The 14,990-nt window shown below is 45.3% G+C and overlaps 1 protein-coding gene across 1 annotated transcript; it reads right to left on the reverse strand.

Moving 5' to 3' along the window:
* Nucleotides 1-3,579: 3,579 nt before the first annotated feature.
* OSTM1 (osteoclastogenesis associated transmembrane protein 1) lies at nt 3,580-14,525 on the reverse strand. The gene is made up of 6 exons (XM_001511458.4): nt 14,121-14,525; nt 11,825-11,939; nt 9,068-9,165; nt 7,287-7,451; nt 6,685-6,850; nt 3,580-5,939 (listed from the first exon to the last, which is right to left on the reverse strand). The coding sequence occupies exons 1-6, from the start codon at nt 14,508-14,510 to the stop codon at nt 5,890-5,892; spliced, it is 984 nt and encodes a 327-aa protein (XP_001511508.2). The 5' UTR covers nt 14,511-14,525; the 3' UTR covers nt 3,580-5,889.
* Nucleotides 14,526-14,990: the final 465 nt, after the last annotated feature.

Below are 14,990 nucleotides of genomic sequence, written 5' to 3' on the forward strand. Positions count from 1 at the left end.
GTCATAACCTCTCTAGAGTATGTGACTTCTGCCTTTGTTACCACAGACACTCTTCACTCACAATCAGCCCATGCTTCACCCTCCCGGGAAGAGCTGAAACAAATTTGAAATCCCTGGGGAGCCATCACTTATGCTAATGGAAAGGAAGGAGCAAAGACCTCGAGCTCCCCCAGTCCTCCAGCCCCCCAGGCTGCTCTCCCTCTTCTCCTCTCCCCCTGCAAGAAAGGGCTTTCCGAAAGGGGAGGGCAGCTACAGCCGTCCTATGGTGGTGGGCAGAGAGAGCTCCCCAGAGCGAGCCTTTGTTTTCAAGGCAATCCTCACCCACCCTGGATTCCGAACACTACAGTTGGCACGATATTTGACTTGGTTTGATCCTGGATGGAATTCTGCTATTGAAAAAGCAATTTCATTCAGGCAGTGCAACAGGAACTCTTTAACAATAAAGCATCTTCTGTACAAGTGTAATATTATCAATGAGGCCTCACCCACCCTGTGGGCGCACTCGGGTTTCTCTGGCTTTCCCCAAGGCCCTGCATTTTCAAGAAAGGGAAAGTTTTTCTTCTGGGCCCAAGCCCTGCCTGGAGACATGACACTCCCATACTGTATTTAAACTAAAACGGGACCAATAGTGAAAAATTATAATTGCCCAGGAAAGGACATCTGAAGGGCCAAATTACTGAAGGCATTTAAGGTCTCCAGGGGTAGTTTGAGGGAAGCAAGGGGAGAGAAAGTGGAAGGGGAAGGAAAGGGTGGCTGCTGGCCAGGCTTGGGGAGGGCTTGGCTCAACAGGGTTACAAGTGCCTTTGGTGTCACGACAACTTTCAAGTGATCAATCCACTTGGAAGGAGCTGTTGCTTTTCAGCAATGAATTCTTTTGGGGAGGCAGTTTTGTGCTGAGAACGCCAAGCCCAGAATGTCCCCAGCTAGTCCTCTTGTCAGGGCTTAACTCCCTACCAGGCCCCTCCTGGCCCCATTCTTTGTCATCCCACACTTCCTGCCCAGCTTTCTGCCGAGCTCCGGGTGGGTGGAATCCTATAGCTGCTCACTGGGCATGGGAGGTTCTCTCGGTGATGAAGAAACTGAGTCCTAGAGAGGTTTGGTGACTTGTCCTTGCTCATCCAACAGGCCAATGGCAGAGGCGGGTCTAGAGCTCTGGTCTCTTGGCTTAGGGCTCTTTGCTCTTTCCACTGGACCATGCTGCCTCCCTTATGTCCTATGGACGCCCACCTGAACCTAAAATGTGTCTGCAGAAGAGAAAGAGGCCCCAGTTACCCGTTATTGGGCAGGGATTGTCTCTGTTGACAAATTGTACATTCCAAGTGTTTAGTACAGTGCACTGCACACAGTAAGCACTCAATAAATACGATTTAATGAATGAATGAATGACTCCCCTTACTCAGAAGTCATCGGGTTCTGAACGACTGGAGCCTAGAAGGAGGGAAGCTGCAATCCACGTAACAAATCCCACTGCCCCAGCTTGAAACAACCCTTGGGGCTCCAGGGGGGAAATTTGCTTGCACTGCCCTCTCTGCTCATTAAAAAATGGAAACCACTTGCACCACGTGGGCAGCTTCTGCCAGTCAGGTTAAGGATGAGTCTGCCGACCCCAAATCGGATTTCATCAGAAGCTGGCTGAAGACCTATGGGTGACTACCTGTCTGGATCATAGCAGGACAGGCAGACAGGGCACTCTAGGCAGAGAGGCATCGACCAGACTCAAACACAGATCACGCCTAGGTACAGTCCAATGTTCTCAGACTTCTAGGAGGTCTAGGAGGGAAGAAGGTGTGGCTGGGGAGAGGGTTAGAGCCCAAGGGGAAGAAAGGTCGTAACTGCTTGGGTACTCCCCCACCTCAGTTCACCAAATGAGGATACAGTTCGGTGAAAAGCAGGCCTGTGCCTCGAGCTGCTTTCAGAAACATCCCACTGTAGTAAGACACACCAGGAACTTGAGACTGCAGCAATGGGAACCTTCAATGCCTGAAATGCTCAGTTCTCTCTCTCCCATACTTCACCCCTGAGGGCTGCTTTGCAAACAACCCTCAGCTGGTGGGGGGAAGGGGGAGAGTTACCTTTACCTCTGCAATTGGAATACAGCCCCTGCCCCGCCCAGCTCCTACCAGTCAACTGACCATATGGGCTAATAGGCCACAGATTCCTTCATGGCCACCTACCTACTATGCACAGACAACATCCCAATGAAAAACCTAACAGCCAGTGCCACAAGTCACACACATACACTGGCATGACCTTAGGGATGCCCATCACCAGCTGTCTTGGGTCACATTGGTTATGCTGTTGGAAGCTTGAGGGGAAAGCTTAGGAAATCAGGAGAACACATTTCCTTGCGAGCAGCGCCAGATACCAACACCACCAGCGATGAGTTGGCCTGAGCACTCCAGATGAAAACCTTTGAAAACTGCTAATTCAAGCAGAATTCTGAAATGAGGACAAAAGAGGGAGAAATGGTGAAAATGAGTCCTTGGAAGAGAGAACAGGAAAACTCATTCTCCCTGCAGCAAAATAAGAGGTTCATAGGGGTAACTGGTCATCCTGAGTTAAATCAAAACATCAACTCTCACCTGCTAGAAAGCCAGTCATTAAATGTGGACATCCCAGCCTGGGAGTTGGAGGACCTGGATTCCAATCCTGTCTCTGCCACTTGCCTGCTGTTACACCTTGGGCCAGTCACAACTTATCTGGGCCATGGTTTTCTCATCTGTAAAATGGGAAGTTAAGCATTGAGTCTCCCTTCCCCTTGGACTGTGAGTCCCATGTGGGCAGGGACCGTGTCCAACCTTATATCTACTCCTCTGCTTAGTACATAGCTTGGACCACAGTCAGTACTTAACAAATGCTACAGTTATTATTATTAAAAGTCTCAGGCAAGAAATCCAACCAAAGTGTCCATAACTGAGCATGAAAAGAAGGGAAGGGGAAGAAGAGAAGAAAAATGGAAACAAAAAGACCAAGGAGTTTTGCATCACACAGACCAAACAATCTGCTGAGATGATCCTCTAGTCAGAACCAATGTACTGAAACATACCAGGAAGGAGTTGGCCAATTTTTACACCACCACGGTTCAGCACGTTTGGCGCTCTGCAGTGGACTGGAGGAAGCAAAAACCATTAGAAGAAGTGCCTCGGGCAATAAAATGGGCTGAATTTTTTCCCCTACCAAACTCACAAGCTTGGCTACCAGCTTCTACCTCTCCCTCATTGCCCACTGTCCACTAGAAAATTCAACGACGACAATCGGGGTGGTCTTGCACAGATGCTCGCAAACCCGCCACCAGGCCCGGGTATACTCTGCCGACCACTCCCAACCAAGTGCTTTCAGGTCGGAGCTGGCCAACACACCACTTCTGGCCTTGACTTCAGTTTCCAGGACCCAGAAGTCCCATCCCTGCCCTGACATGTGCCCCTCAACTTTCGCCAGCAAAGCAAGAGTCAGAGGGACCTGAAATGGTGCTGCAAGGGGCGGCAGTGACACTGCAGCCATTACTAGGAGACCAAAGGGTATCCCTCCCAGGCTACAGTTGCAGTTTATGCTTTCCCATTAGAAAAATAAAAGAAATTGTTTCAAAATATAAAAATATTTTTATTTGCAGAAATCAAAATGGCCAAAACTTAAAAGCAGCTATTTTCACTTACTACTAGGAAGTTTCATACAAGTCCAAATGAACAGCTACCATCTAGTGTCCAAAATCTGACCAACACCTAAAAACAAAATAGTAGTATTTACGATGTGGACTTCTCGACCTTTATTTTTTAAAACACTGCAGTGTAACAAAACCAACTATATTGCATCAATGTACAGCATGGTTCCTTGAATTCAGGGTTACAATATACACAACTCAGCCAAACAGAGATGCCAAAACATTTTGAAGATACCATTCTTAACGGTGTTTTTGGAAGTTCTTACCGCTGCGAAAAGTCACATGAGTACTTCACTTGGCTTAACAGGACAAAACCCAGTAAAAGCTGCTTTTTCTTTCCTAAAGTGCTTAACTACCATATCCCAAAGTAATCCCAGTCCTCCTTAGCATGAATGGGCTCAAAAAGCCACTACTGGCAGCATCAGAGGTGTCATTCTCTAATTCTGCCCATGGAATCGGGCTTCCCGTACATGAATGAAAGGCTGCTTTGAGTAACCCTCGGTCACACGACTCGTCAACCACGGTAATGCTATTAGCAATATCGTAGAAGGCAGCCTCCCCACAAATCTCAACAAGCCTGGCACCTGAGCACCACGGAAATCACACCTGCTCCCATGGCCTAGGATGAGTTTGCCTTTAAGTTCCATCAAGACAACTTTAGCAACATGCTTAGCTGTTTTCCCAGGGAAACTTACGTCCCCTTGTCAGGGCTCCAAGCCCAAATCGACCCCCTCCCACAGAGCACTTGTGGCAGTAAAATGATCAATTTGACAGCTAAAAAATCCTGAGAAACAATGAGAACTGCCAGCCACTGACCCACCCCTATTAACACTTGAGAATTGGATCAATATAAAGCAAGAAGCACAGAAGTGGATAAAATTTCCTAAAAGTTTGCATTTTTTTTAATTAGGCATCATAATCACACAGTTTCTTACATAAGCCCCTTTAGATTTGTGCTTCCACTAACAATCGTACAGAAAATGAAGCATCTCCTCTTTGATTCACTGTTTTTTTCCCCCTCCAAGCTCCCTTTTTGGATTCCCTTGCCCACAAGTGTATACCCAGCAAGTGCCCTAACTGTAACATACACATCGTATTTTTGAGAAGGATGTAACTATACTACACTTAATGCTTCAATTCCACAATAATATGGTGCTAAGCAACAAAATATGGTTTAACAATTCCTTTCTGCCTGAAGGATTGAACTCTGTCTCAAATTGCTCCTTCATCTTGCCATTCAGGCCTTCTGCCATTTCAGTGTGATCTCAGTTTGCTTCTAAAATAACAACCAACTGTAAAATAGAGCTTACTCTAAAAGACAGGAGTGCCTCACCTAAACCTAGTCTACATAGAAATATGGGCCCCAACTTTTTTAGAAATTGTTGTAGTTTTAATATTACAGAGTAGCTCTTCAAATGACTCAGTGCAGAGTTTTGTTCATTGTGAAGCTGCCCGGAACTTCAGCGTATGTTGCTGTACCTCTCAAATCCTGTGTCAAATGGAGAATAAATCTCAGTTAATCCCTACCCTAGGGGCTCTTGATGAATTCCATTTACAGAAGATGTGCAAGGGCCCACACAGCACCCTCCCTCCCCCTCCACTTCAATTTAAATGCTTCAAAAACTAAAGAAGTGATTATTTCATACGTCAAAAGGAAAAAGGAATAAATCTCCTTTCCTAAATCTACAGTGTGCAACTCCCAAATCCACAAATCAAGGATTTAGTCACTAATTCTTATGCATAAATCCACTTGTACCTGAAATTTAAGCACTGCACTAACTTGCAAGGTTATCTCAGAGGTACAGGTTCCTGTATGCTTTATCAGCATAGGTCAGATTTGCTTTGGAAGGAGTAGACAAAGGTTCTGAGTCGTCCCAGAGGAATCACTGAAGAAGGGGAGATCCCTGAAACATTATTTGGTTAACTTACCAAATACTTTTTTATGAAAGACAATAATCACAGGTCTGAAAACTGCAAAACCCGAAATTCCCAAATGGATCAAAACAGGTCCCGAATGACTGGAAAATATGAAGTCTTATTTCCAAATGAGACTGATGTCCTTACCCATCTGGGGGAGCTTCCTTCCCTCCCTCCCACCTTTCCTCCCTCAGCAGCTTCAAGAGAGATTCGAGGACAGAGAAGGAGATCGCTGAAACTCAGTTTTTCTGCCCTCAGGCGCTGCTGGGACTCCTGCTACTCAGAATCAACTGGTCTCCATTCTGTCCTGAGTTTCAGTTATCTTGAATGTTTGCAAAGCTGGTACTGGATTTAATTCGCTTGGCTAGAAAGAAGGAGAAAGAAAAATCAAGTTGAGTGAAATTTCTACTTCAAGAACTTGGAAGTTACGGAAAATATTTGCCAACTAGATCCATTTGCTGGCCACCATATCTTACAAGTACATTGCAGAACTATTGGAATGAGTCACAGGCTTATTTTTATTCTAGCAGTTTTTGTTTTCTCACTGCACATTCTATGAGTGGTCCAATGAAGCGTGTGTGGATACATCAATTTGAGAGAAAATAAGAGCACATGGAAAGGCTGGATGCAGGAATCAAAGACAAGTGTCTTTGGAACAGTCTGTGCTTAAAGGAATGAATACTGAGCTTCTTAAAAAAAAAAAAGGAAATATTTCCTATAAACCCAACTAGAAAACTAGAGGATAGAGAATTTGAAAATCAAAATTCTTTGCGTAAATCACACACCAAGGTGATTTTGCCTAGTGGGGCTCTCAACCACTGTAAACAATCCAGTAATTTTATGTTCTACATGAAATCCATCACCATCTGTTTCCATGCTGATGATCATTTTGATAGATAACACATGACACAGAAGGCAACTGCCTGTCGGCTGGATTCCCCCCTTCCATAAGAGGGAAAACTCTTTGCTGAAGTTGTGAATGTAAAAACATTGCCCTAGAGTCCCAAGGCCAGGGACTCGCACCCCCTCAACTGCCCTAAGACCAGTCCTCGTATAAAAACCAAAGCTTTCATCCTATTGAAAGGACTGAATCGATCGGTGTTACTTACGCAAAATAAGTTTACGCTTCTTCTGTTCCGAGTGAAGGAAGCTACTAAGGTAGAAAACAACTGGTAAAAAAAGGACGAAGACAGAGACAGCAATCACAGGCACGGTATCACTGCAGGGGACCGAGCAGTTGAAGGTCCGACTCCACAGCTTCCGAGTTACATTCATCTGAAAACAGAGATAGCAATGGCTCATCACAATGAGATAAGGCCAGATACGTACCCTTTACGCCCATTTATGGAGCCCTGGAAAGACTTGCTAGTCCTACAGGCGGTTTTCCTAGTTCTCTAACGTCGCCTTTTCTCTAGTCCTTTCCTCATTTGGATCTTATTTCTTCTGGTCTACACTTTGCTTCTCTTTGTCCTTTCTCTATTAACCTGCCTTTTCTCATCTCTCTTTGTCTTTCTCAGAGGAGGGAGGTTGAGCAGATGAGGAGAAGGGGGTGGAAAGACTATGAGGATGAGGAGTTACAAAGGATATTGGTAAAAAAAAAAAAGGGAGATCAGAAAGACTGGGGTTGAGTCTAAACTACACAGCAAGAATACAGTGCAAGAGAATGAAAGCTATCGAAATAATTTCTCTAAGAAAAAAGCAAAACACTCACTGCATCTTCCACATCTATGCACAAGTGTGTTCCATGTTCTGCTTTATTCTCGTGGTCATTCCTTTTTTGCATTTCGGCATAAAGGGCACTCAGTGATTTGTATGATTCACGACAGTTCTTGCACACATCGGTATAGTTTCTCAGTTGTAGACTGCTCTCACCCCCCTAAAAGAACAAAAATCATAAATAAAATGAATTCACACTACATAAGATTTATTCATCGCATTCAGTAAATTCATTTAAGCTTATGAACCTTCAAGTGAGTTAGCATGTTGAAAATTAATATACACTAGTCACATCCTTGAAATTGTCATTAATGTGGAGGAACAGAAAATAGCTATAATTTCAAATTTTAAAATATAGACTTTGGAGCTCATGCATTGGCAATAGATTTAAGTCACTGAAAATTTTTTAAAAGTAGGCTAGTCATAGGAGCTCTCAAGAAGCACAACTAGCCATACAAGAAAAAGAATCCATATTGAGTAATGCCATCTTTAAGTGCAATGACCTGATTACTCACACTATCCTGGCTACACTGCCTCGAACTGAATCACAGAAAAAAATCAATCACCAAGATCAAACATAAAAATGGCTACTCAAAGGAAAAAAAAACTGGGTTGTTGGGTGTGTACTAGGAGTTTTGTACCTAATCCCACTTCCCCCTTTTGAGAATCCCAAATAATGGGAGCTGAATTCTGAGCCATTTAGAAATGCAACATGTACTATAGCTGCCTGTGGTTGGATAGCCTCATGTGTGCACACATGACAGCAATTTGAAAGTGAACTTTTTTTAATCTCCCTGGAACACTTTTAAGACAGTACAATAATCTACGAAGTGATGATGGCAGAAGAAAACTGACAGCAAAATACAATCTCCCAACTACCACGTGGAATTCAGAACTCCAATCTCTGCTCTTCTAGGCACAGTACCTCATTGCTCTTGACAAAATGTGGGATAGTGAAAGGGGGCAAATGAAAGCAGTTGAGACATCCTTACCACTCATGGGGCAGACAAAACAAACACCTAAATCAATCAGTCAGTGGTATTTATTGAGTGCTTTACTATGTGCAGAACACTGTACAAAGCACTTGAGAGAGTACAGCTAGAGTAGGCAAATAATTTTTGAAAGTGTGTGAGCACACACACACACACACACGAGGCTTCTCTAAAGCAGGACATCTCTAAAGAGGGACAAAGATAGGACTAGCTGGGTGGGAGTGCCAGGACATCGATCCATCTGATGACATGAAAAGGGCGGATGGAATCCCCCGTCGAACAAAACACAAAATAATGGAGGATGGTTAGTTACACCCAATCGTGGCACATTTTACATCCAGTTTCAAGCAGCATACTTTTTTTTATTTCAATGGAGATGTATTTTTATAGGAATCTCTGCACCAAGAATTACAACCTTCAAGACATTTCTTGATTTTCCACAGGAAAGGAGGAGAGGATTAACACAGTCAGAGAGGTGGGAACTTCGGCCTGAACTGGGCAGCAGAGGGGAAAGGGGGAGGACGGGGGAGAGAATGTGGTCCTAAATGGGCGGAGTCTGAAAAAGAGACAACTTGGCACTTAGCATCCAGCTGTAATTGCTTCCAATATGGTGCCAAAGGAAATTACCACCGGGAATATACAATGGGCTCCAATATCATCTAAAAAATAATGGTTCTACTTCAACTAGTCAACCTCCTATATGTTCTAGTTCTCCAGGTTTACTACAAAACAGGGAACAGTTGCACTAGACTTATATGCATAGAGGAGACAAAATACAACAAACCTGGAGGTTTTGCTCGAAACATGTCATGGTGATATTGAACAGATCCAGGAAATGTATTGTGCTATTCGATAATCCTTCACTATTGTTCATTAAACAATCTGTCAAAGAAAAACAGCATCACATTTAATATTACATCTTAAAAAATCCCCAATACTTAGCACCTCTCCACTCTTCCCTAATTAATCTCCTCTTGCACAATGAGCTGTTTGGTTTGGGTTTTGGTGTTTTTTTTAATAGATGTATTTATTCCCCACTTTTAACAACTACATATTCATCCACTTAAGTCAGCTTATCTTCCCCATTACACTGCCCGATTTTGGAGGGCAAGTCACAGATGTTCCACCCTCTGAAGAGTTCCCAAGTGCTTCATGCTGAGGTCTAATCCATGCAGGGATGCCACTGGGAAGACTCTTCCATTGTATTTCTCAACTTATTGTGTCCTCTTTCACTGCTTCAGATGATATCAGAAGGAAAATTAAAAAAAAACACAAACACAAAAATGACCATTGAACAGTGACATGCGGAGTGATATAGAGAAGCTGCAGAGAAGCAGTGTGGCTTAGTGGAAAGAGCACAGGCTTGGGAGTCGGAGGACATGGGTTCTAATCCCGGCTCTGCCACTTGTCTGCTGTTTGACCACTTGTCTGCTGTGTGACCTTGGGCAAGCCAATTAACTTCTCTGTGACTCAGTTACCTCTTCAGGAATTTATATTGAAGTCGAGTTTGAGTTAAAATAAAATTAAGGTGAGGTTAAAGTAGGACAGCTGAAATAAAAATAATACTCCAGATATCTATTATTCTGGCTTTGTAATGGGGCTTTTTTTATATGTAATTTGGATCACTGGGCCTCATTAACAAAATACTGGAGTAAAACATTTCAACTAAGGAGTTTTCTCACTGAAAATTTCACCTAGTACTATTTTCTATTCTTATTTACATAGATGCCTTCAATTTACAATCTTGGGCAAGTTTCAGCCTTGCAATTACCATAGCTAATGTCATTCTGAGAATAAAGTTGAAAACATAGGTCTTTCCATTTGTCTGAATGATGTGGTGTATTAGTCTTCTAAATGTTCAAACAATTTAGGAGTCCAAAATGTTTCCCGACTCCTAGCCTATTGGACAGAGCACATGGTTGGTAACTGACTCAGCATGTGTATACCACTAGTATAAATGGGGATTTGAAACTGAGAACAGTCATATTTTCTCGTTCCGTATTTCAAAATGTTCCAGGGCATTGAGTGGAGTGGCACTTCATCCTTTTCCAAAGGCCAGTAGTGGCACAGTGCATGGAAAGCTGTGGGCACTACCTGGGGTGGAATGGAGGGGAGTTCACTGGCCTCTGCCATCTACATAACAATAATGATAATAATAATAATGATGGTATTTGTTAAATGCTTACTATGTGCCAAGCACTATTCTAAGTGCTGGGGTACATACAAGGTAATCAGATTGTCGCACATGGGACTCACATTTACAGATTTTACAGATTGAGGTAATCCCCATTTTACAGATGAGGTAACTGAGTCACAGAGAAGTTAAGAAACCCTGTCATTCTGGGCCCATCCTGTCCAACGCTCAGCCAGGCCCAACGGTCTTGCCAAGGGTGCAGTCTCCGGATGACATCTCACTGATGTGCAGTTTTCCCTGGGTGATATTGGGACGCTGAATCCTGCAGGAAGAACACCAATGCCTGCATTTACACAAAGCACTGAGCATGAGTGTATGGGTGACAGCACAGAGACCATGCTGGACACAGGCCAGGGCTCCACCTGCTTTATCCAGACATGTTGACCTGGGCCCACCAGTGGGAAACCTGAAACTGGTTGCTTAGGGGCACATCATACAGGGCTCTACTTTAAATTGGGATAGCATTGTCCCCCTTCCCTCTCTCCCAGCTTTAACCCTTTTCTTTCTCCTTCCTCCCCCATCCTACTCTCTCTGATATTCATGGTCTAGGTGTTTAAAAATCACAAAAACTGTTAATAAAACTTTAGTTTTTAAATAGCATATTGCACACTTCGAAGAAAAGGACAGAAATCGAATACGTAACTATATCAATCTTCACCATATCCCCGAAGCTGATAGGACGAATCTTCTAAGGGGGCTTCTGAGCAATATTTGCTACTGGATGCCAGCAAAAAAATTATTTTGAAAAAACTCAATATGAGTCAGGCCGAGGAGCAACCATAAGAGCAATTTTTGAGAACTGAGCTATCATCACCCATACTGGATGAACAACTGTGACATTTTAAAATCTCAAGGAGTCAATTAATTGGGGGGGAGGGGTAGACTGTCCTTATGTTGATATAAACCTTTGAAATGAGAGGGAAAAGAAAATCAACGAATCAATAGTATTTACTGAGCACTTACTGTGTCTGAGCATTACACTAAGCATGTTGGCAGACACAATCCTTGCCCTCAAATGCGGTTACACTCTAATGGAAGGACCAGAGAATAGAAGCACTGGGAATGCAGTCCTGGGATAACTGAGTTTTAACCACAATGGGAACCACCTGCCTATTCTGAATATCAATTTCTTCAGGTTTTTTTTGTTTTTACAAATACACCCTATGAAATTGCAATCCAAAATGACATCAAGACATGAGCAAAACAAGTCCTTGGAAAACCTGGAACATTTAGATTCAGAAGAGCTCAGTTAAGAAGCTCCCAATGCTCTGATGAATTATTCTGACCAAGAGCCAAGATTCACAGCATGAATGGCTGCAGCCACAAGAGAGGGAGGAAATAACTTACTTGCGCAATTCGCCTCCTGCCATGTGGTATTAAAAAATTCGGACAAAATCACAACTATCTGCATCCGGTCTGACATTAAGAGGCTTCGGGCACAGTTGTGGCTCTCAGAGGCATTCTGGAGGAGAAAAAACATAATACAAGCTCTGTGAGGTCTTAGAAACAGACATCTGCTGCCCCTCCAGTTACGCTTTGGGACATTCAGCTTTGCACAAGTGTATCAGGTCTCATTTACTCTATATTAACTACCTAGTGGTAATGGAGGGAGCAGGGTTACATAGCAAGATATATTTAAGCAATTTCTTGAGAGATTTTCCAGGGAGGAAGGTAAAAGATCAGGAGGGGGAAAAAACTGCAATACAACTCAACTGGTTGTTCAAGCAGGCAAGCCAACCTGGTTAGGGTTTGGGAGAAAGATGGAAAGCAAGACTCAATCAGTTCTGTCAAGCCAAAATACATTTGCCTTCGGTGTGTCCCACTCAGATGGTAAATAAGCTACAGATGTTTAGACCTGAGTAGAGGTGGGGGTCAAAACTTTCCTAAAACCCTACCTCCACTAGCAAGCTTCCCCAATTCATTTTCCAACACCCAGAGTCATACCATCCCTTCTGCCAACTCCATTTCCATCGTCCACTGCACTTATGTACATGGCGGCAACCATTTATTCTTCCTACTCTAGTCTCACACCAGGGCCCGGGTAATTCAGTACGACTGCTGGCCTTCCAAACTAATAGTCACTTAAACTATGTTATACACTAGAAGAAATGCCATCCATCTACCTAGGTTTTTCCGAACCATTCTTTTATTTTAGTTCAGGAAGAGCCAGGAAAAAGTAATCCCTTTTAAACTCACGAGGGATAAGGACGACTGCCTTTAAATGACTAATTCTGTATTCATCTTCTGCTTCCTAAAGGGACATTTCTACAATAACAACCTAATTAATCACAGAGGTGGCCAACTCAAAAAACAGACACTAGATCATGAATAAGGGGACGGGATTCATCTTCCGTGCAGAGTCTTGAAAATCTGAGGAAAATATGACACACAGACTTTTCTCTAAATAGAATGATTTTCCAAATTTTCCATAGAACATGGAAAGAGCAGAGCCATTTTAACAGTGAAGGAAACTCCTAAGAGTCACTTTAAGACTCCTAAACCATTTCATTTTTTCATTCATCAAATCCTGGGCATGAGCTTTCAAATGGAATACTGAAGGTTTCATCCCAACTTTCCTCTGATGGAAATAGTACTCTTAGATAGCATCGGACTCCATTTTTTCCTCCACTCATTACAAAGTTACTCTGTAACTATGTACTAGATACTATCTAAGCACCCACATTCAATTTACCACTAATGATCTTCACAAAACTGTCCATTTTTGCTTAAAGGGCCCCTTGAGAGCTGAGATTGGAGCTTGGGTTGAAGCTCCTGCTCACCAACTGTCAACGACTCTAAAGAAAGCGTCCTCAAGGCCAACATTAGTGATGAAAAAAAGACATGAAACAGAGAATTAAAAGAGGTAAGGAAGAGATCTACTAGCAGCAAATATATCTCCTTGAGTTAACAAATCTTCACTCCATATTTCTCTGGAGGAGTTCTGAGGTTAAAAAAAGGTTCATTCATTCACTGCAAGTTCATCAACAAAAAACGCAGGCCAGATTGCAGAGTTGGCCAAGGTAAATGCATTACCCTAGAGAGTCATTCTTGGCCCAGATGAAGGTGAATGCACACTTTCAAGCCAAGAATTACATGGAACATATCATGGGCATGTTGCTCTCTCCTTCAGTTTTGCCTGTCTTATTCTAGGCCACCAGACCACCCATCCCTGCTGGCCCCGATCTCTGGCCCATTTCTATCACACTCAGCACTACTTCCTCTAGATCTGTTTTTGAACAGTATCCCGGAAAAGTTACCTCACCTCAGAATCCCACCTGTGGAGAAGCCGCGTGGCTCAGTGGAAAGAGCCTGGGCCGGGGAGTCAGAGGTCAGGGGTTCGAATCCCGGCTCTGCCACTCGTCAACTGGGTGACCGTGGGCAAGTCACTTCTCTGGGCCTCAGTTGCCTCATCCGGAAAATGGGGATTAACTGTGAGCCTCACGTGGGACAACCTGATGACCCTGCATGTCCCCCAGCGCTTAGAACAGTGCTCTGCACATAGTAAGGGCTTACCAAATACCAAGATTATGATTACTACGAGCGGTGACTCCCAAGCCCGGGCTCTTTCCACTTTCTCTAGTGAGTTGCGATCGCTGCCGTCATCCCCCTTCCCCCCCGGCCCGGCAGGCGGGTGGCGGCTCACCCCCGGCCCCGCGGCCCGGCTGATGTTCTCCATGCTGCCGACCACCTCCCGGAAGAGCGGGTAACAGGTCTGGCAGACCCGCACGGGCCGGGCGCCGCGTCCCAGGCAGTCCGTCAGCCGGGCGCTGCTGCGGGCGAAGAGGACCAGCAGGGCCCGGCAGTCGGGGTCGAGGTCCGGCAGGAGGCCCGGCGGGTCTTCCGGCAGGTCGTCCCGCAGCAGGGCCAGCGACGGGAGGGCGGCCGCCGGCGGCCACGGCGGGAGCCGGGCGAGCTCTGGGCCGGCGGGGACGAGCCCGTGGCCCCCGCAGTCCCCCAGCACCAGCGGCCCCCACACCAGCAGCAGCAGCCGCAGCAGCCGCAGCCCCGGCGCGGGCGGCCCGGCCCGCCCCATGACGCCGCCACTCACACCCCCGACCGGCCACGGCCACGGCCGCCGCCGCCGCCGCCGCTTCCGGGTTCTCCAGCCAGAGGGCGCGCGCCGCTCCCCAGCCCCGGCCCCTCATTGGCCGGCCACCAGCGGATGCCTCCAAGCTGTCGTCCCATTGGACGGCGGGGAAAGGGGTCGTGCGTGCGGACGTGCGGGAGGGGGCAGGATGGCGCATGCGCGCGCGCCGAGCGAAGGGACCCGGCCGAGTGGTGGGCGCCTGTGAGCTAGCCCAATGGCGGCCTGGACTCGGGCTTTGGGCGCCCTGCCCTGTAGGTGACGGTGACGGTGACGGTGACGGACGGCCCGTCGCTCTTCAGAAACCTTTTTTTCTCCGCAACAAACAGAAACTCCTGATCATGGCCTTTAGAGCGTCTTTAGTCGTCTCCCCCTTACCCATCTCTCCACTCTCTTTGCCCACTACACCCTCACTTCAGTCATTTCAAC

This window comes from Ornithorhynchus anatinus, chromosome 19 (assembly GCF_004115215.2).
Source record: "Ornithorhynchus anatinus isolate Pmale09 chromosome 19, mOrnAna1.pri.v4, whole genome shotgun sequence".
NCBI classification, from domain to species: Eukaryota; Metazoa; Chordata; class Mammalia; order Monotremata; family Ornithorhynchidae; genus Ornithorhynchus; species Ornithorhynchus anatinus.

Bases quoted from the DNA above. Each gene is read 5' to 3' on its own strand.
- OSTM1 (XM_001511458.4), bottom strand. From the start codon at position 14,510: ATGGGGCGGGCCGGGCCGCCCGCGCCGGGGCTGCGGCTGCTGCGGCTG. The intron at 9,166-11,824 runs GTAAGTTATTTC...TTTCTTTGACAG, and splicing joins GCAGGAGGCGAATTGCGCAA to ATTGTTTAATGAACAATAGT. The intron at 5,940-6,684 runs GTAAGTAACACC...CCTTCTTTCTAG, and splicing joins GAAGCGTAAACTTATTTTGC to CCAAGCGAATTAAATCCAGT.